Source organism: Brachionichthys hirsutus, chromosome 2, assembly GCF_040956055.1.
Source record: "Brachionichthys hirsutus isolate HB-005 chromosome 2, CSIRO-AGI_Bhir_v1, whole genome shotgun sequence".
NCBI classification, from domain to species: Eukaryota; Metazoa; Chordata; class Actinopteri; order Lophiiformes; family Brachionichthyidae; genus Brachionichthys; species Brachionichthys hirsutus.
In genome coordinates, this window is record NC_090898.1 from 2,958,199 (window position 1) to 2,983,910 (window position 25,712).

General features: G+C 42.6%; 1 protein-coding gene across 1 annotated transcript; it reads right to left on the reverse strand.

The window, feature by feature from the left end:
- Positions 1 to 2,650: 2,650 nt before the first annotated feature.
- Positions 2,651 to 25,409, reverse strand: hdac7a (histone deacetylase 7a). The gene is made up of 24 exons (XM_068744213.1): positions 25,227 to 25,409; positions 25,012 to 25,102; positions 24,317 to 24,437; positions 24,083 to 24,183; positions 23,633 to 23,755; positions 23,356 to 23,465; positions 22,795 to 22,896; positions 22,143 to 22,314; positions 21,560 to 21,765; positions 20,438 to 20,623; positions 19,566 to 19,782; positions 18,170 to 18,303; positions 17,182 to 17,302; positions 16,337 to 16,386; positions 15,600 to 15,707; positions 14,063 to 14,118; positions 13,661 to 13,748; positions 13,376 to 13,495; positions 13,169 to 13,266; positions 6,367 to 6,485; positions 5,900 to 6,033; positions 5,640 to 5,721; positions 5,392 to 5,527; positions 2,651 to 5,304 (listed from the first exon to the last, which is right to left on the reverse strand). The coding sequence occupies exons 1-24, from the start codon at positions 25,371 to 25,373 to the stop codon at positions 5,262 to 5,264; spliced, it is 2,865 nt and encodes a 954-aa protein (XP_068600314.1). The 5' UTR covers positions 25,374 to 25,409; the 3' UTR covers positions 2,651 to 5,261.
- Positions 25,410 to 25,712: the final 303 nt, after the last annotated feature.

The window sequence follows — 25,712 nt, forward strand, 5'->3', positions numbered from 1 at the left end:
CTGCAGCGGAACACAAGTGTTTGCCTGTTACGCCATAATTTATGAGATTCTCCTCACAGGAAATATTCTGACATGACAGAGAGTTCTAAGAAGATATCTCAGCCATGTCTGCCCGCCGGCGGATGCAATCCATTTCTTTGGATCATAGGTTCACCTCAAAGGCAACATAAACAAATATGATCAGAATAGATTCGGACAGAGGTATATATTTATAGAGATGTGGACAGTTTTCATGAATGTGATGTTCATTCTCAGGCTCCATCTCAATCATCAGCCTCGATTATAATCGCCATAGCTACCGTTGGTGCCATCATTAAACTTACTATTATCATTGAGCTAAATTTTGAACTTCATTTCATACCTTTTTATTTGACTTAAATTCTGACTCGGAGTAAGACGTGTGCACGGTTCTGTTTGAAGAGTAGCAGGAGGGATTAGAAGAATGTCGGACCTGGAAAGACAAAAAATGGATGCTTCCAGAAAAGTTGGACCATTGACTTCTCTTTGCCCTTTCAATGTGTCAAGATACTAACACATTATAAGTCCCTGCCCACCTCTGAACCCAAGCCACTGTGGAAGAAAGTGGTGGGCAGCCTTCATTCTCGCTTAAGTTTCTCCTTTTTAAATGCCCAGACCCAGACCCTTTTGTTTCCTCTTGTGCCCCCCCAAAAACTAAATGTACTCTTGAGATTCTTTCCTCTCATGCTGGCCCAAATTTGCTTGCGTTGCACGAAGCCGTGATGCTGCTCCAGCGGGGCTGGCGAGGAGGCATAATGAAAACAAGCGGCCTCGAACAGCCATGAATCACGTGTGTCACGATCAAAGGGGAGGCTGATGTAGCTCCCCACTGGGCTCCCCCCTAAACCACTGGAAATGATGGAGGAGGTGAGAGCTGATTTACACACACACACACACACGCACATCTGTATCACCATACACATACACCCATGAACAACACACCTATTGTTTTGAGCCAGCGTCCGAGTTCCATTTAAAAGTCAATATCATCATAAATAACAATTATATACACGCAATAAAGAAAGAAATGTTCTGAATTAGTGCATGACAATATATATATATTTGTGAAATGAATGAATTTCACCTGCAAGATACGCTTTCATGGGAAACTCCAGAGGCGGTGGTTGATGTTCTTTACGGCCACACTGTCAAATACACATGTAGCCCGGCAACCCATCATTAAATTGTCCAAAGCAGGCTGATGTTTCCAGCTCGTATGAAGTCTTCTTCCTGATCCTCACAGTCTGTGGCCTCAGAAGCTTAACCCTCACTGACATGTTAGAAAACACTTGACATTTAAAAAGAATTCAGGTTTGGGACAGAAGACAGAAGCAGCCCCCCCACAGTAATGTTAGACACAGAGGCAGCATGAGAGCTAGTTGGTATCGATCACGGGTGTTAGGTATACATTTTTATTATACCCATGCATCCTCTTGTATAATTTCTTTAAGCTGTTTTCTGCTTTCCCCCCTTTTTTTTTTGTCTTTCCAGCTGCTGAATAAAGGGACTGTGGCCTTTAAACTCTGCTTTCTACAAACATTTCTACCAAATAAATGCAAGTAAAACTGTTCATTCATCAAGAATTAACTGGCAACACAGTCCCAAAGGGAACAATTTTTTTATTTTTTTATTTTTTTCTCGGGGCATTTACTTTGAAAAACAAAAAAAGTAAATAATTCTGTATTGTGATCCTTGATGACAGGATGTAAACTGGAGCATGAAAACCAGTGTAGAATTAGATTTAGTGATGCATAACAGGACAAGTATCACCATTTGTCTGAAAAGTAAAACTGTCCTCAAAGTCTTTACAAGATTCTTGTTGTTTTTGTGAAACAGTGGGGAGATTTATGCTGGAAACACGCCCTCTTTGTCTCCCGTCTCTCTTGTTAAAGTGTCTCGCTGGTTCTCCCATACTTCCTCCGGCATTTTTTTTTTTTTTAATGAGGTCTGTATGCTTTCCCCTGGTCAGTCAGGAACAGTTAATCCCTCAGAAAGAACACATTAATGTGCAATTAAGGACTCCAGGAATATTTATAGCCCGTTTGGGTTTAAATTCTAAACTGCAGCTTGACCGTTTCAGGCAACTGTCAATGTTGTGTATCCTGTAAATTAGTGCGTTTAATCTGAAGAATCATAAGTAGGATGTTGAAACAGGAATATAGATGCAGTATTGTGAAACGGCATTGATCGAGGTTTGTATAAACTGCTTTCCAGATATCAATGGTACAGGATGAAAAAGAAATGCCCTGAGCCATAAATCCACTTTATTGAAGCTCATGTCTGCTGAATGCCGCACTATTATATTACACATTATATTCAGATCAGTGCCTCCGACGGGTTTGCTGAAATCTATAGCTCTAAGACGCAGAAAGCTACACACGACTCGTTGCTCAGCTTTTTGGTCAAACGGATTGATGAGTCATTTCTGACATTAACGCTTCAACATTTTTGATGTGCCATCAGGCCAGTTTTCACAAGTTGAATTGCTTTGCATCACGAACTTGCACGGTAATGTATATGTAGATTCCATTTCATTCTTCAGTGACAGTCATTGTCACGCTGTTTCATGAATGCAACAAACTTTAAAAGCACAATGTCTGGACAGAAAGACACAACAGAAATAGGTGAACACTGGAAATATATTTTAATCAAGAGGGAAAGGCAAAATAGTACAAAATAGACAATCTTTCTATACATAGACATGGTAGGAAATGTGAAAGAAAGTATCACAAAGGTAATACAGAATAGTAACAAAGTATTCAAAGTCATGTCTATCGAGTAATTGTAAGTCCAGTTAGTTAAGATTTACCAATACACATACTAACAAACGCATCAAGGCACGCCTGTCGTGTATTTTGGTCTCGTCTTTCTATTTACAGTGTGTTTCTTTGAGAAGAACGTACAAATGACAATAATACAGGGATTTAAGAGACGAGGCAATGCTGGCCTCTAACTTTTGGTCAAATTAGCTTCATTTTGACAGCAATCATTAATATTATACAGGAGGTCATTTACAGTATTCGGCAAACACACATTAAGACTTGCATGTGCAAAAACACATGACAGAAAGTCTACACAAGTACTAGCGCACATGGAATAGCAGATGCGCTCTCTCATGAAACATACACACACACAACTTCATATGCACCTGCCGTAGAAGGGACACGGTTTAAATGCGCTCCCTTGCCGTGCAGAATACTATAACACTAAATTAATGACACAATTTTGCACCAATTTACTGGATAGTGCAACAGCAGCAGGGCGTCTGCAATCCTAAACGCTTCACTTATAATGCACGGCCATTTCCTTGCGTGAGGCCTTCTGTTGGGCAAAAAGATGCCCAGGGTCCAAGTAAAGCAAACGGAAAACTCAAGTTTCTAACCTGGAAAATTAGCCGACCCGACTAAACATCATCCTGCCGGCCAAATTCACCCGGAGTGCCAATTTGATTTCATGATGATGTAATCATGCACACCTACTCACAATCATGTCTCTCTTTCAAATTTCACATGTTGGCTAATAAGAGCTTAAAAAAATGATTGTGCAAACTAATCATGAATTTCAATACCTAAATGGTTTTTAACCCTCTAAGACTAAACAGATCAGGACTGTACTGTCATCCACAAATATAATTAATTCAGCTCGTTTCTTAGCATCTCTGATCTAAAAATGAGTTTTGGTCATTATTGGGGGGCCAAAACCTACAAAATCAACAAGCCTTGTTTTGCCACACAATGGCTCCATAAAAAAATAAAATGTCTTGCTTTGTTGGAATGCAGAGCCCGTCATGCTGCGACTGCAGGGCAGGCAATCGACTCGTTTCACGAACAAGATGAATGAATTCCGTGAATGTAAACACCGACATTGATGGACTGACAAATTCAGAATGTCATTGTCAAGACTGATAAAACAAGACATCGACCGCTGTTACTAGAAAGTTGCAGAGAAGTGTCACATAGAAAAACAAATCCCCCCCCCCCCAAAAAAAAAAAAAAAAAATGAATTAGACTGGGATGAAAGCCTGGAACTTTCACTACTTATCAAAACTTATGCAAAAATGATGCTCACCTTCCTCCACAGGTTTGAACACGGTCTAATGAATGTACAATCACCGCAGCAACAGCAGCCACTCAGCCCCATTGCTCAGGACAGACTGCTTTAAGGCAAATTTCTTTGGGTGACCTCCATTAAGTGCATTTTATTTATTGCTAGTATAACACACTGGGACTCAGTGGTGCCATGGTGGAATGGATGGTTCCTGATTCTCAAATATAAACAATAACATCAGCATTCGATACTAGTCACGAGTTCACCACTGCTTTGCATGACTGTGTGAATAAAACACTGTAGTCGCCTCCTTTAAGGTGATCTTCACGCGGAAACACAACTCGACAGAACTTTGACCTTGGAATGGGTCAAAGCCTTCACAAGACATCACAGTGGACGAGGCCTCAGAAAACCATTGAACAGTCTACAGAGAGAGAGAAGTTGTTATGGTTCACATTACGGAATGAACAGTGCAATAAAACAATAAGGACATTTCCCCCTTCTTTGTTTTTACAAGACTACAGTTGTTCATTTCATGTCTTAATTTTCTCTCCCCCGTTGAGCTCTTTGTTTTCTATTAAAGGATAAACTGCGTGTAATGAAATCATTAAAACTGTCTCTTTTTTTTTGTTGCAAATTCGCTTCCTGTGATGTGGCTACTTCCTGTTGCTATTTTCGCATCATACTCATGAGGAGTAAGTGTTTTTTTTTTTTTTTTGCTCTCTCCCATTCAATGTGGATTTGCTTCCCTGCAGTGGGGGAAACCCACTGCCATTTTATGGCAAAGTTAAGGCAACAAAAATCGCCGCTGGTATAGAGTGCTTCAAGAAGAATCCAGCTGGACTCTTTATGTTCTCCTGAGGTTCTTACTGGACCTCTGAACACACACACACACACATAGACACACACACAAAAATGTCAGTCAGGAGACATGAGAAGTCTATAAAAATCATCCGGTATTGCTCTTTGGTGAGGTTTCCCAGTTGCAGGTAGTGGTGCTGGTGTCAGCGGAGTGGTTGCCAGGCATCGAGGTGCTCCGTATGGCAGGTCGTTAGAGGCTTTGGGATTCTGTGTTTACTGGTGTATATTTGAATGAGCAAGGCAGATGGGTGGGATCTCAGTGACTTTACAACACGTCCCAGTCTTTGTCAATTGATGCAGCTACAGACGAGGCAAAATGCTGGAAGTGGGTTCTTCTATATGGAGTCGCTATCGTGCTCCATTGGTTCGTCAGCGAGGCTGGAAAAACAGGTTTGAGAGGATAACGGTCAGTGTGAGGGTCAACGTGGGCAGGAGATGTGTGTCATGAACGTGTGTGTGCGGTACCTCTTGGAAAGGGCTCCCACAGACAGCGAGGCCAAAGCATTGACGGCGTCGGTTTCCTCACAGTCTCTTCTCTGAGCAGCCAGATAAGACAGTCCCACCGATCCACTGTAAGCCTTCACACTCTGCCAGTACTGACCTGCAACACACACACACACACAGCGTTACCTTCTGAAGGAGTCGTGTAGATCTGATTGGGTTTTGGCAGGAAAACATGACGGACTTTCATTGAAATTCAACAAAGGGCTTACTTTGTATCTGCATGACCGTCTGCAGGGAGCGGACGGCGTTAGCGTTGGGCTTCTGGAGTAAGACTTCTTCTGCCAGTGGATCCTACAGGAAGGAATAAAAGTTCGTGAGCCAATCAGGTTCTCTTTTTTCAGACATCTTTCAGTGGGTGAATACTTGGTTTATGAGTACCTTTCTTTCATGAATACGGATGCTTCAGTCATCTTTATGATTTATAAATATATCTAAAAAAACAATCTAAACAAACCCGCCATTTCCTCACCTGTATGCCCAGGAGTGCACTGACACAGGCTTCCGATGCGTCGCAGATAGCTGTGAGGTCGTGACCTCCCTCGAGGGCCAAAACAAGTCGACCCCCCGCTAGAGACATCAGCTGGTGGGTCAGGAAGCTGAAACCTATGGAGGAAAAAACACGAGAACAAAGCTGCAATCCGGAATCCGCTTACTGACAAATGTGGAAAATGTTGTTTTCCGATAACTTCCAATAGTCTATGAAAATATATATTTTTAGCATGTGGATACACCATTAGTAACCTAGCAACAACTAAGACTGTAATTATGGTAAGAGTGCACATCGGTGATGCTAGGATGCACGACTCCAGCTCGACAGCAGCTGTAATAACCTACTAATATTTCTAAGTCTCTGTTGGACTGTGACGTTCCTTTTTCTGGCATCGCTTGAAGCGAAGGCCAGAGGACCGACTGCACTCTGTGGCGAGCACTGCTTACATTTGGCAGAGACCTTGTACCCTCCCAGAGGAGCGGGGTTTCCCTCTGCGGCATCGAACCCAGCCGACACCAGAACGACATCTGGAGAGAACTCCTGGGCGATGGGCATCACCACAGACCTGAAGAGACACAATCACACAGGCTGCTGCGGCTTCAAAGACGTCTGTGCAGTCGCAGTTCCTACTGGCGGCCAACAGGGGCTGATGCCAGGCATGGATTTATGGAAAGGATAACGCCTGCGTGTCGTTTCGTTGTTCCTTTATGCTTCTAATTCCAATGAAAGGTTCTGCCACATAGTGCCTGTTTCACAGCAGGTTGGTGCTTTGACAAGCACCAACTGGTTTATGATGATGCAGAGGGGCCACAAACGCACTGCTGCTTAGTCAAACACAATCCAACAAATCAAATGACATGTGCGGGGGGTGTTTTTTTTTTTCTGTACACATTTATGCCTGAATTAAAGAGTAGAAACAGGCCATTTAGCCACAGAAGGCCGAGTTCCTACACAAATCGGAATGATAACTGAGGGAAATTCTACAGAGGTGACTTCTGATACTGAAGTATTAAATACAGCTCGATCAAAAACAATACAATACTACATACTACTAGTGGTACGGTCCATATAAGGATATCCTGAAATATTTATTGCTCTCTGTTGGTTATTGACTACTTTTTAAGCTGCAGGCCTGCATTCTGGAGTATAACCTGCGACTATGCCTTCCTCACTGAGGGACCTCTGGGGTGAAGAAGAAGATGCCATCTGTATCAATGTTAACTTAAAGACACGCACATTAAAATTCTTTCGCATCAGCCCTTGAAATCTGCAATTTAAGAATCTGAAACCAGTCAGGCGGTTGAAGTCCACATCTCAATTGATTGGCTAATAAGTCACCGATAGACTTCATCATTTCGCTCATGAAGACCGTAGCCGTTTCAAATCAAATTGGACCTTTCCAAACCCAACAGAGTCCCAGTGGAGGACGCACATATGTATGATCAAATGTTATTAAAATGACAAGTGAAGCCAAAGTTTGGCTCGTCCCAGACACAGCAGCTCGAAACAAACCTTTTCGAGCTGCTCAAAGAACTATTTTTTTGGAATCTGCACAGCCTTCAGTGAGAAAAGTCTGCTTGACAAAGTTAGATTGTTTGGTGGACTCCAAACAGATGAAGAGCTCCGTAATGCGGTTGCTGTTAGGAGGAGAGCGGTGCCGTCCCGGGACGAGAGCGAGGCTCACTCTGAGGCACGATGATGTCGGCGGAGTTCAAAGCCGGAACAAAATGTGAGTCTGTTTCCCATTAGAGGCTTGTCACTCTCCTCGCGTCATTGACAACACAGAGTTGAGAGGAAAAACAGTCCATCTGGGATCCATTTACCTTCATTATTCTGCCTGGGGACATTGGAGACCTCCTTCTCCTTCCCCTTCACGCACACACACACGCACACACGCATACGCACTGCTGTCATGACTGTATGCATATGGACAGCATGAGCTCATAGACTAAAATGAGGACACACAGAGATAAAAACCAACAAATCACATTCCAGCATGAGCATGCACCCACACAAACACACAACACAACACACATACAGCTTGCAAACAGAAATAAGTACTCTGCCATTGTGTGTTGTGTTGTGTGTTTGTGTGTGTGTGTATGCTCATTCTGATGGTGTGATTTAATAATTATATTCCATAAAACAATTTTATTGTTGTCACATGGATTTGAAAGAGAGCCCACTCTTCTCAACACACGCACACGCACACACACACACCCAACCACACAACCCAGCCCCACATCCCCTGTAGACCTATTAAAGCTGCCCCCACAGAAAGCAAGTACAGACAAACTAATGGAAAGATGGAGGGGAAGAGGGAAGGTGGAGGGGATGCTTATTAAAGATCAATCAAGGAAGGATAGGAGTGTGTGTGTGTGTGTGTGTGTGTGTGTGTGGTGGTGGGGGGGTGGGGGTGGAAAGGAAAAGAAAGGGACTCGGGGTGAAGGATAAGGTGGGAAATGCAGCATAGTTCCCCTGAAGTTAAAGTATTCGCATATTTTAACCCAGAACACGTATTGCTTTATGGCTCAAACACTTCTTTTATTTTTTTATATATTAATTAAAAAGGCAATGTTGGGGCTTTTAAAATTTAAACTCCATAAAATGAAAACAGCTCTCTCTGAGTTGCCTCCTCATTAGGGTATAAAAAGAAATGACATGGACAACCAGCAGTAAATCAATAAAATCAATACAATAAAACTCCAAACTGTTGAAAATATTACCGACTTTCCCTTCTCAGTAAATGCAGTGTGTTTTTTTACATGCACTTTTCATTGAAAAAAGACATGAATTGAATTGGCACTGAGAAAAGAGCTCATTGAAATACTCTATATATGAATATAGATTTAAACTGATCCTCCTTGTCCTACTGCTTTGGGCCTGTAAACGAGGTTTGTATGTGATTGTGTTCAGGCGTCCGTGGCAACTGTGTATCGTTTCACCTGAGATCAGCACGCACGTAACATTTTAAAACTGGTATGTTCAGACAATTAGGACAAACGTTTTGATGTGGTGAACCATCATCATCTGGAGCGCCGCACAGATTGAAACAAAAATATAATTTTAATTTAGAACTTCTATTAGTTCCAGATCAGAAAATTAGACCATACGACTGGCATGATGTGATTATTGCTGTCGAGAGATAAAACATTTGAGCAATAAATTAATTAGGATCTGTAATTAATTTATAATTGCTGAGAAAAGCCCTGAACTTGAGGTAATTTCATTTAAATTCATTACATTATAGTGGCAGATCAAAAGATTAATATATAACAAAAAGTAGCTTGATAGTCATTTATTGGTTTTAACATTTAGATTCTGCTCAGTGCTGCCTGTCGTATTTAGTTTCCACCACCAGGGGGAGTATTGCTGTGCTCTGTAGTAGAGGAGAATTTAGAGAAGTGGAGTTATGCTCTAGAAAAGAGAGGAATGAAGGTGAGCAGGAGTAAAACAGAATAAATGTGTGTAAATGAGAAGGTCCCAGGGGGAACAGTGAGGTTACAAGGAATAGACATAAAGAAGGGAGAGGACTTCAGGTACATCGGGTCAACAGTGCAGAGTGATGGAGAGAACGTGGAAAGGAAGAGAAGAATTGTGTGCAGGCAGGCTGGAATGGGTGGAGGAAAGTATCAGGTGTGCTCTGTGATAGGACGAAGGGACAGGTCTACAAGACAGTGGTGAGGACAGCCATGATGGACGGCATAGAGACAGTGGTGAGGACGGCCATGATGGACGGCTTAGAGACAGTGGTGAGGACGGCCATGATGTATGGCTTAGAGACAGTGGCTCTGAGGAAAAGACAGGAGGCGGAGCTAGAAGTGGAGGAGATGAAGATGCTGAGGTTCTCCTTGGGAGTAACCAGGTTGGATTAGAAATGAGACAATAAGAGGGACAGTGAAGGTTAGACGTTTTGGAGACAAGGTCAGAGAGACCAGACTTTGATGGTTTGGACATGTCCAGAGGAGAGACAGGGACTATATCGGTAGAAGGATGCTGAGGATGGAACTGCCAGGGAACAGGGCTAGAGGACGACCCAGGAGAAGAGACATGGACGTAGTGAGGGAGGACATGAGAGTGGCTGGTGTTGGGGAGGACGATGCAAAGGACAGGGTGAAGTGGGGAAGGTTAATTTGCTGTGGCAAACCCTCATGGAACGAGCCGAAAGTATAGTAGAAGTAAAAAAAAAAAAGGAGTAGTGTGTTGTCAAATGAGAAAATAAAATGATGGGCGCACTGATTGCAATATTCTGGTCAATCACCAATTTTTAAAAAGTCCTGACCTGCTGATACCAATTCTTTAAATAACTGACAGCATACACCTTTAATCGTCCAACCTTATTTTATTTAACACAAACAAAACGTGTGCACCAGGTTACCCTGCAGACCTGTTTTGTGCCTCTCACCAAAAATCAAGTGCACAGCAGTATTTTGCTTTTACAGACAATAGGAAACTACGAGGTTTGAGTTAGTTAATAAAATAACGATCTACAGGACAAACTAACAAAACATCCTAAACCACCAATAAGGTGTCCTGAGTTTCAGCTTTTCTTTCTTGCAATGCAAGAAAAAGGGCAAGAAAAAAATGCCGAAATGCAGCCGCTTTGTGATGATTTCAATGTAAAATTGTCAATCTAAAAATAAATGTCTACAGTTTACAGGACAAAAGCTCTTAAAAGTCAAACATTCTTGTTGATCTAAAGTTTAGTAGCTCTTCACAGGTGTAAGAGCATGCAGACGCACAATTACATGAAAAAACAAACAACACAGAGAGCACCAAGGCAACCGTAGGTGGCGCCATCCGGAATTCTCACATTGATAAAGGCAATTATTGGATCTAAACAGAGGCAGACGTTGCTTATAGAGGCAACTACATGTTACAACTTGCCTTGTTTGTCAAGTATTGTATATATGCATACATGGCTGTTTGTGTACAGGCCTACAGCCGTCCACCTCCACCCCATGTCTGTGACTTTACCACTGAGGCCATTTTCCAGTAACGGTGCGGTTGCTGCAGTTTCCCAGGGGTTGCATGAACCAGACAACCAAAAGTCCCACACTACTGAAACTTTATTGGTGCCAAACACCCACACAATTATCTAGCCCACAAGCGGGAAGTAAAGGTTTGCAATCTGTCAGACACAAGACCTGGAGACCATTTACTGTAAAGCATCTGAAGTTATTGGAAAATGGGCGCGCCAGACACATGCTCTCCAAATGACGGGGATTATTAATTACGCAAGAAGTGCGTCAGAGGCAATGTTAAGAGAATCAGAGGCTCAGGTTCAGAGTGTTTTGTTGTGGCTCTGTCAAAAGGAAATTGGAGAAAATGCGTAATTACTGCTCAACTGAACATTATAAACATGATCATGACTGATAAACTCGCAGAATTCCAAGAGAAATAAATACATTTAGAACAGTCTTTTTCTATTTTTTTCTTTTCTTCAGTTTATCCACTTTTTGCACTTAATTGAAAAATAAAAATAAACCCGTGTTCAAATACCTGGCGTACAGATTAATTTAGGGCGGAACAATAGTACAGTAGGTACCCGCTGTTGCCTGACAGCAAGAAGGTTCGAGATTCGATTCCTTTCTGGTCGGTGTTTGTATGTTCTCCCTGTTTCTGCGTGGGTTCTCTCCGGGTTCTCCGGTTTCCTCCAAAAACATGCAATTGGGGTGAATTGATCACTCCAAATTGTCCACATGTGCGAGTGTGTGTGTGAGTGGTTGTCCGTCTGTGTATGGCCTTGTGATAAACTGGCGACATGTCCGGGGTGTACCCCACCTCCCGGCCATAGTCAGCTGGGACCGGCTACAGCAACTGCCATGACCTACCGGGCGGATAACGCCGCAGTAGACGAGATGATTGGGGTCGTCTCATCCGCAAGAAAATGGATGGCAACGATGGCATTCAGTAACACTTTACTTCACACACGTCATCAAAATTAAGCTCAAAGTCAGGTAACCATAATGTATAGAGCAGTTTACCCCCTAATGAAAACCTATTTAAATCTGGTGAATGCAGATTTGTCTTTATCAGAACCAAAATGCACTCACTCGTAGCGATCCACCATTAAATAGGATTTTCATTAAGAGCACGGATGAGAAATAAAAAGAAAAACAACACAATCACTAGAACTGTTCAAATGACTCCAGGTCCCCGATGCACATCACAATGTTGGTCGTTTTTTCCTGCAAAACCACCAACTGGCCAACACACAAGTGACGAAAGTCATGGAGTAGCTTTTCTGCTGTGTCGGCGGTCAGCGCCTCCAGGTTTTTGGGAAGCACCCATTCTTGGGACCTGCTCAGGAAGTTCAACCTGCCTCAGGGACTGTTGGTCATCTTCTACAAAGCGATCCTTCAGTCTTTCCTCTGCACAGCAATAACTGTCTGGCGTGAATCGGCCGCAAAACAGGCTAGGACCAGACTGCAACGGGCCATCAGGTCTGCAGAGGGGGCCCATTCCACGCAGTTTCTTTCCTCAGACTGATAGATTATCTTATTTTGTCCAACTTTCAAAGCCCGGCAGAATATCCTTTACCATGACGATGCAAACACCAAACATACCAAATGAAAGATTAAGGTCTCATCTTTCATCAGAAACAGCAAGTTCCTAACATTTTTCATTCCGGAGTTATTGGCCGTTGAAGAGAGGCAGATTTCAATGTCAGGGTTGGCAGTGAATGTTTGGGTTATGAAAAAGGTCTTTAGACGTTATTGGCACTCAGAGTTAATAAATAATCACGGGCAGCAACTCTATGACAAAGCTGTGCAATAATTCCCATGCATGCGTCTTGCCTTATCCGATTTATAAGACTGCCAGTCCTATAATTTAAACTCCTGTTTTTCTCAAGTTTGCTGTTTATGTGCTTCTTATCTATTAAACGGTATCATTACTTAATTTTTCAACTTAAAATTCTCAGCACAAAAATAAAACCAGAGACAAACTCCTTGTTAGTATGTGCAGACTTGGTCAATAAAACTGATTCTGATTCTATACTAGAATTTGTTGAAAGGATATCCACGTTTTAGTAATGTCCTGCACAACCTTATGAACATAGATGGAACTTGCCAAAAGTGAAACGCGTCTCTTGTTTTTCCGAGTCTGGGAACCCGTCGTGTAGAATATTGTACGCAGATTGTCAACTTGAGGAGACGCTGTTCTGGATGCCTCAGACATGTCATCTATCTCTATGTCTTGTCTAATCTGAGAGGCTTGCAGTGCTTCTACAGTAGTAGGTTATACCTGAATGCGGCGAGGTACTCAGCGTCTCCCATGGGTGGGTTCAGTCCTCCTGTCCATGCCAAATTCACATTGAAGCCCTCACCTGCTCCAGATCCAATCTAAGCAAAAAAAAAAACCACACACACGTATTTGATTTCATTCACTCAACAATCAGATTCAATTGGATTTATAGGGAGTGGGCTACAAAAAGACTGCGACTTCACCCACCTCAGCTGGTGACCCACTGCCAGGAAAGAAGTTCCCATCATCATAGCGATGAAGAGAGATGTAGAGCACACTGGGGTCACTGTAGAACACTTCCTGGGTTCCGTTGCCATGGTGAACATCCTAGCGACCGAATGACGGAGGACACAATATTACAGGAGATAAATGTATCATTGTGCAGCATGAACTTGATGTAACTCCACATATCCTTACAGGAGTTCAATTCGATAGCAACACAATGGCGGAACACCAGCAGGACAACACGGTTAAAAAATAAATCTGTCTCACCCAGTCAACAATGAGGATCTTGCTGACGCTGAGCTTGTGCTGGAGCTGCTTGGCGGCTATGGCCACGGAATTAAAGTAACAGAAACCCCTGAGCGACACAGACAGGAAGCAGGTTAAAGACGCTTTGAAGAAGGAGCAACTCGGACACGCTTTGCATGTCTCTTTAGCCATTCTTCTGTATCGCAGAATGAATCGGGTAGCTCGGATGTGCGGCATCTGTTGGTTTTTCAAAAACTCAAACTTTCTTATCACGTTGCACCTGCTTGTTCCCGATGAATCAACAACTGTGTGTGTCAAAAATGTAAAATGGTACAGCACAGCAGCTGAAAAGTATAGCGCTCAGGATAACGGATAAGCTGTAGAGTTCTTCAGTTAAGCACACACACACACACACACACTTACATTGGATTGGAGGGGTCTGCGTGATGTCCTGGTGGTCTGACCACAGCAAAGCCGTTCTGTGCAGAAGACGTAGCCAATATTAATCCTTCTTTCAACTGAATATGAAGACCTTCATGTTCAATCTTTAAATGTGACAGGCTTCTGTAATGAACCGGAATATACGGTTTGGGCACAGAGAAATTAACTACCTTTGGTGTCCGAATCAAAACTGGTCATTCAGAAACTCATCGACTACGTCATGGACACGAAGGCAAACACGGGTCTCATTTAGAAAAGGGGTCATTCAGAATGTTCTTCCATTACAGTTGGAAGACAAATAAAGCTCCACAGTTTATTGACAAGTAGACCTTCAGTCTGCTATTTGCAGAAACCAAATCAAACAACAGTTTACATGCGTACAGTTTAAATAGCTCCATTAAGACAAGAAGCAAAGGAGCCTCAAAGCATCACTGATCCACAGCTTCAATGTAGGTACGGGTTAGCACCAGCTTTATTCTTCCTCCTCCCTACCAACTGCTCATTCACAGGACCCGAACGTTTGGTTTCATTGCTCCACAGAAGAGCATCTTAAAACATCTGCACCTTATCTTGATGGTTTTCGGCTGCTGTAGTCGACGTCCGTGAGTTTGGTCATGGAGTCCCGATGGAAATGTAGGCCTTCACAGAAAGAAACCTGTGGTATCCTACTGCTCAAGTAAGTAAGTCTATGGAGTTTAGCAACACTCAGTTTGTAAATTGAGAATATATTCACGGACTGAATCAATTTGAGGTTGAACTCGCCATTACACGCATGGTTTTGTATTCATTGTGAAAAGAACAAACAATTTATCTCGTCTTGAACTATTTAAACTGTTCTTGTCATTGCATCTAACTGTATATTACTTATATCTTGCTCTTGTGGGAAAAGTTGGGTTCTATCTTTCCCTGCTACTCCTGTAAAGTGCCTTGAGATAACTTCCTGTTGTGAACTGGCGCTATATAAACATGAATTGAATTTGTGATGTCTGACTTTGCAGCCAACATAGGTTAGAGAATCAATACGCTTATTTGCTTGATACACAAGAAGTCACAAGTGTTTTGTTGATGGGCAGCTGCTGCTTTCAGTCTAAACTAGTATTCGAAGACCTTTCCTGATATTCTCAAATTGTATTTTTCATTGAGGTGGGGACTCATTTATTCATCCTTCTTGTTTTTATACTGGGCAATGATCAAATATGTTTATATTTCATAGACTAATGAAACGTAACCTTAATTTTCAAAGAAAGAAAATAAAAAGAACAATAAAAGAAATTGCATATTTAATTAAACTATAATTCCTTTGGAATCCTGACCCCATACTTCTTGTGTATGCGATAATCCCCCTGGTCTAAACCTGTGGTAACTTCTGAATTGAAGGGTTAATGGGATTGTTTCATTCTTCTACAAAACTCCAATCCTCAACCATTATTCCTATTTCCAACCAGCTGTCTCAACATGTCGGCTCTGGAGGTGTGTGCACGACATCTGGCTCGTCCACAGGGTCGCTTTAGTTCCTCACCTTTAGGTCTCCTTTAGCCACCCTGCAGGCCAGCTCCACCACGCTGCCTGCTGCCATGCGTGATGCAGTAGAGGTGTGCGACTCGTTCCAAGTGGTATCGTTATCAACCTGCAGAGACACGGAGACCATTAAATGCACTTAAATATTTATATCTGCTGTATAGAATAGAAATAGATAGAAAGCCTTTATTGTCATTGCATAGTAAATGCACAACGAGATTGGGAGCGCTGTTCCGTTTGGTGCTTAGATGCAACATGAAATAGAAATAGTATTAAAAAAAAAACATAATTTTGAAGTAGCGAACAGTATTTACAAATAAATTGTCAATTTTCTCTTTGCTTTTTTTTGCGTTGAGGATGCATGTTGCCTGGTTGTGCTCAAGCTCTGCAGCAATTAAAGAAAAGGGAAAACTTTAAAAGGATAATCTCATTTCAGTGCTCGCTCCATATTGCTGGTAATTTTGTTTTCCATTCTCCATTTTATCACTTCAGTTTGTTCACATACTGGCTCACACAATGAAGTCGGAGCCATTTCTTTCATCATGCTGCTCTCGTTAGTCTTACACGGATTTTCAGACAAAAGTTAGCAATGAGCAAATTCCGCTTCCACCCGTAATATCCGACTTACTACTCTTCATTTATTGGATTTATTGGTTTCTGTAGTATCAACTTGGAGAAAAGCATTGGAGAATTACAATAAAATCTAAATTAGAGCAGCGTTTGTGTGTTTTCTCTTACCCCAACACCCCCACATGGCAACATCACAAACATCCTTTGAGAGAGGATTCCTGAGCGGACAGAAACATTAAATGTTAACAAGTGATCTACATTTCAATTTCTCATTCTATTTCAACCTAATTATTTCATGCCATATTGTAACATCATAAAATCCACTGATTTAAGCACATTGGGTGAGGTGGTTAATTTGGGATTACGCGATGAACCCCAATCAATTCTGCATGATAGTTCAAATCAGATCCCTTTATGACTGTGATTTTTGGTGATTGAATTGAATGCATATTTTACAAGATATGATTTTTTGGAAAAAGCCTCAATTATAAGTGAATGGAGAAAAACGATTTTTATTTCTTATTTAATAGGATCTAAATTAGACCAAGACACATCTTCAGATTTACCCCCCCTCCCCCCCCAATCAAGATCCTTCCTGCTATTTTTCCGTAATCCTGCTAAACATAATGTGTACTCTCATAATTCAATAAATCGCAAAACAGTATCTGCAATCCGGATCCGGATGAAATTTTGTGGTGAGATAGAGGTCCCCACCCTACATGACTGTGCCAAATTCTCTTCTGGATTGTGACCAAAATGTAATCATCTGTTCCTGGTAACATTTCCAACATTTCCTGAAAATCTAAGCAAGATCCGTTTGAACATTTTGAGTTATGTTGCTAACAGACAGACATATAAACACCAGTAAAAAACACAACCTCCTTGGCGGCAGTTATAACCATGACAATATATATAATGACTAAAATTAAAATGGTGCAATATTAAAATTACTGTTTTTATTCTAAAATAGTTTCATACTAAAGTAACAGAAATCTCTCAGCATTGCGTTATACCAGCCAGTTTGCGGTTGTCCAGTTTGAGTCTGTTGAGTGGGTTGGTGCCGTACAGCAACACGTGGCGCTCGGAATGCACCGACTGCAGCTCCTCCAGGGTGGCTTTACGACCACGAATACTCTACGTGGACAGAAAAGTTGCATTTGGGGTTTTTGTCATCTGCAATACTTAGTAGTAGTAGTAATTTTATTTCAGTCAGTATCTTAACTCAAAAATAAAGAAATAAAATAAAATGAAACAACAGAACAATGACTGAAAGGGTATTGGCTGAAGTGAAACACTTATTAATGCCAAACCCTTATTAGAACTTGATTAGGAATGAAAGCACCAAACTTGCGGCATTTGCAACAATCCGCAAGATAATAAACAAAAAAAATATAAATATATACATTTTTTATATAAATGTCTTTACAAAATAAATTAATTTTAGTTATATTCACATGTCTTTAGTAGATTTTGCTACAATCAATCAGTGTAATTTAAAAAAACACAAAAAACAAACAAAAGAACAAAAAAAGCACAAAAAACAGAAAACAGACAGAGTTTAGATGTTTAGTTTTAGTAATGCATAACGACTAACGATGTTAGATTTAAACATTTTTTTAAATGCTGTTTCTGTTGTCGAGTTCTGTAATGTGTCATCCAGGCTATTCCATAAATGTACTACTGAGATGGATCTGCATTTGGATGGATTTGCGTTTTTTAACTTAAAAATAAGACATGACAAAGAATCAGACACATATGGATGTGGTAGAATACATAATGAATAACAATGTTGAATCGAGACACCGAATGTGCGACACTTGTGCAAATTCGGCCTTTGCATTTTCAGAAATACCGGTAAATTATTCTTTTTTTATTTAGGTTGTGTCAGGATAAAAGTACCTCGGCAGAATGTTTTACATAACAAGGAGAAGAAAAGCAGCACCTCATCAACTTTACTGATACTAGACTATCCTAATCTGTGTGCGTGTTTGATAGTCGCACCTCACACTGCCCCCTCAGGCCTCTCTCCTGCAGCCGGGACCAGATGCTCTGTATCCTTCCGGCATGCTCTGGGTGACTGCTGTTGTCTCCGCATGTACATTGGTGCTTCAGCATCTGAGAATCATACACCAGACCTGCACGCACACACACACACAAAACGGCATTGAGCTCAACAGTTTGCCCGTAGATATACACGTCACAAACATATTACATACACGCACACCGGGCACGGCTCAGTGGAGTCGGATGAATCCATAAACAGAGTCGAAGGAGGCTTTGGAAACATCTGCCAATTCTTTAGGTCTTTCAAACAACGTCAAACTGCACTGTTTAGACTTGCATGAAGCTACTATGTCAGTAGTATAGTATTTCATTAATATGCAATCCGAGCCTTTTGTTACCCCCACCAATGAGGTTATGTTTTTGTGTGTTTGTTTTTGTTTGTTTGTTAGCAAGATTACGGAAAAACTGCTGGATGGATCTGGATATATATATTTTTTAAACATGTGAAGATAATAAATTTTGAGAGCGATCCAGATGCCCATCTGGATACAAATTCTTTTTTTTTTAAATCCAGGTGTTCCTTTTTACTTATAATTATATTTTAAAAAAAAGCCTCCATTATATCTTGTAAAATATGCATTAAATTCAAACACCAAAAATCACAGTCAGAAAGGGATCTGATTTGAACCATCATGCAAAATGTCTTCTGGATTGAAAACCCCATTTACGATTCCAAAATCAGTTAAAATTACACTCTGATTCACTTTTACTTTTCATTCACCTTTTAAACCTTTAGATGATGATCTGGATCACCATGTGGACAGTGTAAATACAATTAGGAGGGGAATGAGCTGCTTGGCGGAGGTTTGCGCTCTACTTACTACTTACTTGATTTATGTACGAAGGACTTTCAACGGAAACAAGACCGCAAGGGCTTTTTTGAAATGCTCCTCTTAGACAGGATGTTTGACTTTATTTGTACTGTAATACATGCTACTGTGTGACTGTACTTGTACTCTAACATTCTATCTAATAAATATATTCATCATCATCATCACGTACTTTTCCAGTTTGTTTATATTTACTTTCTTCTCTATTCTATGTTCAAATTCTTTCTTGTTGCTTTTTCTTTTGGGTGAGACCTGGGGCCAGTCATTAATTCAGCCATTGATTTTAATGAAAGGCCCCATTATAATTAGATGTCTGGTGCTAGAAGAAGGGATTCACTTTTGGTTTTGTTTTTTTGTTTTTTTTTGGGGGGGTGTCGAACCACAGATATTGTGCCTTTGCAGTCAATTTCCGAATCTCTTACCTGTGGGACTATCCAGTGGCCAAATCTTCACTAAGACCCTTATACACAGTTATTACAATACAAACAGAGTGTTTGACTGACCGGTGGTGAAGCGTGGTTTGCTGCAGGTATCCAGGCCCATTGGATTCTCCGGCAGCGTGAGAGAGGTGGAGGCAGGGGATGACTGCGTACGGGACAGGGGGCGATGAAGACCCAGCCCGCTGCTCACCCCGCCACTACTGCAGAGCATGGGCACTGCCAGTGTCTCCATCTGTCGATGCAGCTGTTGTAGCTGCTTCTGCTGTTCCCATAGCAATGACTGCAAATGAAACACAGTCAGGTCATAGATATTATTCAGATTTAATATCATGATCATGAAATGTGTGAGGGAATAGAACAGAAATGTGTGGAAAGCGCAGTCTTGCTCAAAAGCCAAAGAGGCGGTAGCTTTCATTCTAACATGTGGCATCCGGCTGCAGAGGCCTCTCCAGCTCATCAAGTGATTTATAGCCAAGCTCATATTAAATGGGAACATCCACCAGCTTCCTGTCAATAAAATATGAGCCCCGTCTCTTCAGGTTTGAACTCTTATGTGCTCTCTGTCAATATCAACTGTGTTTCTTTGGATTTGAAACAAAGGTTCAACTATGAGCTCTTCATTAAGGTCAGATGTCCGACTGTCACTCCTCCTATCAAAGGCAAACTCCTGACTCTGCGGTTTGTCTGATTCGTGATGAGTGGATTTCCTGCAGGGGTATTGGCTCAGCTTGCCGTACGTGCACCCTGTCATCATATGCTGAAATAACCACCTTGATGTAATGAGTAGTTGTCAAACCGCAAATCCATCCAGCTAGAATCAAGTAAGCCAAAAGCATGAGGGTGCCCCCTACAGGCTCGAGTGGTGAAGGATGTATGTCTGACGCTTCCATCTACGTCTGAACCTTGTGTGGGAAATCCTTCTACGTTTTTCGAACCTGGTTGAGTATGAGTGCGTGTTGCAGGTTCATTTGCTCGTCCTGGCACTTGGCTGCTGTTGGCTCTGCTCTCATTCTGCTCTGATAGGCCGGTTCTGGAGGCGACGTACCGCCCCCCTCCTCAGAGTCCATGTCCTCAGAAGGGATCTGGTGCAGCCTCGGCTTCTCACTGGACTTGGACATCAGCTGCATATGCAGACAAACAGAAATATAAATTGGAAGGAACACGCATGCATTAATGACAGAAATGCAGGTTTTAAGATTTTTTTTTTTTTTTTTTTAAACATTCTGTATTTAATTTACTCAAATACACAAATGTTGCACTACGTTAAGCTGCTTGTGCTTTTCATCAGCTGTTCGGCCGTCTGAATCAATGCCTTGAACCTTTTACTCTGAAATTCCTGTCACATTTGCAACATTCTAAATTGTACTGTGAAGTTGCTGGAATTGATTTAACAGGAGAAAGTAAGATGAAATTCAATTCGGAGGCTTTGAGTGGGAGAAATGTGTCGCACCCGGTGGAAATGTCACATATTCAAATAACTCCAACAAGTTTGTGCCTAAAAAACAATAATAACACAGACTGTAATACATTTCTTCAGAAGCTGCGACAGAGGGAGAAACCTCAGCATGGTTCTGAAATATAAAAACTGTAATGTCCACAACATTAAAAACACGAGTCACTTTTCTGAAAGGCTAAAATGAGCAACAGCAGCCACGAGATGCACCCTGCATGCATGCAGAGCCTTTAAACCTATAACCAATTTAACTGGCTTCAAGTCTGACCTGATACACACCTGGTATAGGGAGCCAAAATGCAATCCCACTTTTGAAATTAAACGAAATATAAATAGCCAAACCTAATAACCTGCATCATGGACAGAATAACACACCGAGTGCATGTGAAAAGTAGATGAATATGATCTAAGCCAAATGCAAAAAATTAGGATAAACCAGAGCAGACGGTGAGAAACACAAACAAGCCTTTCGTTGACCCAAAGCCATAAAGTGGCTCTGAGTCATGTGACACAACACATGCGTGTCTGCTAAACCCTGGCAGAGACGCACCAGATGGCATCCCAGCTACAGAACCGCAGCGCCTTCCTTCCTGCGTCTTTATACCTTGCCCAGGTGGGTCTGCTGTCTGAGTCTTTCCAGCAGTTGTGTGTTGTGCTGTTGCTGGAGGAGGTGCGTGTGGAGGGACCGCGGGCTCTGGGGGAGGGGTTCCGAGCGCGTTCTACTCAGGGGCTTGTGGGGCTGGGCGCCACCAGGAGCCAAGTGATCCAGATGGTGCGCAAACTGTAGGGGGACTTGGTCGAGACCTGAAACTGGTCAGAAGAGGACCAAAGAACAGTGTTAGGATTTGTTTCAGAGACACATGCGCACAGACTCACACACACTACTGCTGCTGCTACTACTACTCTATTTACTTCATTAACTTAATGAGTTGCTGTTCAGTCGAACAAAAAGGGATTGTTCCATTTGTCGCCACTGGATGGTGCTCTAACATCTCAGACAGTCAGATCAGTTATCGGCGTGGAGTTTGCAGTCTGGTGCCTTTTTATACGCGCCGACTCTGTTTTGACTGAACATAGAAGTGAAATGAGCGGCTTCTTGGTGTTTAAATATCCTTGGCCTCCGTGGAGTTATTGGCCTCGACGGTGCAAAGTGCAGGTACAAGCCTCCTTCAGTCTGCTGGACTCACCAGTGAGTAGCGGGGCGTGCACCAGTCCAGACGGCTCCAGGATGATGACGGGCAGGTGGGTGTTCAGCTGCCCAGCTGGGTCTTCTCTGCTCAGGGGGAGGAAGACTGGCGAGCTCCCGGCTGTGGCCACCGGCATCCGGCTGGCCTTCAGGGATGACAGCTCTCCATCAGCCTGCAGACAAACAGAGTGATCGCTCAGATCAATCTATAACAAACAAGACCAACAATATATTCATCTGCGACAGAAGTCGGTCTGTCCGCAAGCCACTATGAAGAGAGCATTGAACAGAAAGGTAACGTCAGGCTCAAGGGCCACAACTGCAGAGGAGAATAAGAGAATAATCCCTGCTTCCTTTAGTGGAAGTTAAAATAAGTGGCTATTGGATTTCATGCTATTAAAATTATCTTTTACAGCATCATTAAAAAAAAAATACCTGAATCATCTTGTCTGGCACAGCGCCGATAAACCTCGTTTGACAGGGTGATGTCTTGATGTCATACGAAACCAAAAACTATTTTTATCCCGGTCTAGCTGGGGTAGGAATCTGCTTCGTCTGTCCTGATTATTAACATTTTTAAAGTATTCTGATTGAAGGGTACATGAGTTCTCATAGCATAGCATAGCATAGCATAGCCGCGGCATTAGGGTTACCCTCGGATTCGCTGGTAGTCCCAGTGTGATGGTGGGCAGAGTGGAGGGACTCTGGACAGTGAAGTTAGCAAGAGTCCCGTCTCTCAGCAGCAGCCTCTGGGCCTGGAAGGGTCAACCATCATTACTCCACCCAACGGCATCATCAATGCATTCAGATCTCCACTGAATTATGTCCGAACCGCAGCTTGCCTAACCAAACACTCATTAAAAACAACGCCTGTGGGATCATGAATCCACAGCAGGTATGACCGAGGGCGCCTTTCATGTGATTAAATTCATTATGCAGGGCCAGCTGAAAAACGCTCGCGCTCATGTGTTTAAACATGTCATTACTCGTCACGTTGACACAAGTCATGCACATGAAACAACGAATCGGGTTTCGTTTAGAAAAAAAAGCACTCAAGTTTCAGCATCTCTAAGAAAAAATAAAACATCGCCATCATTAAGTTCTACTTAATTTATTCAGCTGATGTTTAGTTACTGTCATTTAAGTACCGGTAATTAGAGTTCAACACCATGATTCGTGCGTGTGTGTGTGTGTGTGTGTGTGTGTGTGTGTACCTCATGTGAGAGGCCGCCTACAGACGGCAGCAAGCCATTCTCACTGGGCAGACTGTCGTTGGGGGAGCTACACCCGGAGACTGGCGTGCTGCTGCTGCTGGGGGACGAGTCTGAGAGAAGGATGATAAATATTGATCATATTTCTATTACAGTCGAAATGTATAGGAGTCATCACAGAAATAAAGACTAAAAAAACGGTTTGATTCGTGGAGAGCTTGTCAAATACTGCCTTAGTGCGTGTGTGTGTGTGTGTGTGTGTGTGTGTGTGTGTATTTACCAAGTGTGTCAGGTACTCTGTGTTTGACAAGCGGCGGGGCGCTCTCTTTTCTGGTGAGCGGGCTCTTTCGCGTGTTGAGGTGCTTCTTCAGCTTGTGCTTCACCTTCAGATTGGGCTCGGATGCTGGCGAATCAAAGCGATGTGATTATATTCCCTACATTTACTGCCTCAACACCGAAAAACCACAAGAAGGATTGAAATCAACTTAGTACGAGTGAAAGAAGAGAAAATGTTTTGCCTGTGAAAGAAAACTGTAGCATGTTGATTGTTGCGATGCCGTTAAAATATGATCACAAAATAGCCATCGGAATGTGTTCGGAACTTATTCTCATCTTCAGCAATATCTGAATGTGGCCCTTGAGAGTTTGGATTTCCATTCGATGCCCTCTTCATACATGTGGCTGCAGGCCCCGCCTCTTCATTAATAAATAATGCTGGATGGAGGTTTACCTGCCCTGCGTAGCCGCATCCCTTCTGGCCCCTCAGAGGAAGGCTGCAACAGAGACGAGACCACGGACTGGGAGGATGAGCTGGGGTCTGGGCCCAGCTTTCTTTAAAAACAACAACAGAAAAACAAATATACTATTATCAGTATATATATATATATATATATATGTTGCCAAAAATCCATTTGTTTGGGACTACATCCTGGCGTTTCTTTTGCTACTCCGCCTTTGGCTTCACCTGTATGCTACAGGGGGTGCAGTGAGAGTGCTGGAGTTTGTTCTTTCCAATGCTGCCTGCTTTTGCTTCTTCAGAATCACCTCTTGAAGTTTCTGCTTCACCAAGGAGCTGGCGACCGCACCTGCCGGTTCACAACACCGGGAATCAGAAACAAAAAAGAGCTCACCGACTGCTCTGTCATAACCAGAGGAGAAAGAAACGCCTGGAACAGAGCGTGCACAGCGTGGAATATCTATGCAGAACATAATCCAGTCACTGATTACAAAATATATTACGAGGTAAAGCAGAAAAGTACTGCATGGAGCTACATAAAATGCATATTTGTTATGCATGAATGTGTGTGTGTCCACACAGAGGTGACAGGAGGTGCTGGGACTGTCAATATTGACCCAGTGCCTTGACTATGTACCCAGACCCAAAGCTATATTTATCGCTACTGTTCTACCTCCACTTGGTTTATATTTAGCTCCCATTTCAAAGCAAACATCTCCGTCGCTGCTCAATAAAGAGGAAGATGATGTCTGACGGGGATTTTCCTCTCCAGCCACAGTTAGCATGTAATTACTTTAAAAGACGCTAGAAATGACTTTATATAGAGATCAGTGAGGGAAAAAGCCACAAACCTCCAGCAAACGTACATTAAGCTCGGAGCAGCCTGTGACTGTTGCTGAGGGTGACTGCGATGAAGTACTCACTCTGTTGACTCTTGTCTTTGTGTTTCAGCTGCTGCAGCTCCTGCTGCTTTTCTTGGTGCTCCTGCTCTCGCCTCCTCTGCTCCATGTTAAACTTAAACACACACACACACACACTTAGATTATAGCAAAATGCATAAAACACAATGTTTGCATGCTGCTCAGCCATCTAAACTTGCACCAAGAGGAATTGCCTCTCTTTGTGTGATATCCTTTACCCGGATGTGCTGGTGTAGCTGTTGTTGTGAGAAGGAGGTGCGCGGCTGAGGGGAGAATGGGGTCAGGAGCAGAGGTGGGTGCAGCGGCGTGAGGAGCGCCGTATCCGAACCTGGGCGCATCCCCCGCTCTCCCACCCGGAGGTCCATGGGAAACAACGCTGCACACGACACTGGCACTGCCACGGAGGAATCTGGGAACACAGGGAGGAATCAATTAGTTGGGGCGACAGTGGCGCAGGTGGTTGAGCGGGTCGTCCTACGATCGAGAGGTTGGGGGTTCAAATACCGGCTCCTTTAGGTAAGACACCTCACCCACATTGCCTGTGTGAATGTAGTGAGCGAGTGAATGTCAGTGGTGGCTACGACAGTAGCTTCACCACCACCAAGTATGGAGTGAATGAATAATGCACAATGTAAAGCGTCTTTCAGTGTCTAGAAAAGCGGTATAAAAAACCAACGCATTATTATTATCATTAAGAATCAATT

What these genes read in the sequence shown, in the direction of transcription:
- hdac7a (XM_068744213.1), bottom strand. Translation starts at nt 25,373, where the DNA reads ATGGACCTCCGGGTGGGAGAGCGGGGGATGCGCCCAGGTTCGGATACG. An exon ending in TAGGCGGCCTCTCACATGAG is followed by an intron (nt 22,897 to 23,355) that starts GTACACACACAC and finishes TGACCCTTCCAG; the next exon opens with GCCCAGAGGCTGCTGCTGAG. An exon ending in GCAGACCCCTCCAATCCAAT is followed by an intron (nt 13,749 to 14,062) that starts GTAAGTGTGTGT and finishes TGTGTCGCTCAG; the next exon opens with GGGTTTCTGTTACTTTAATT.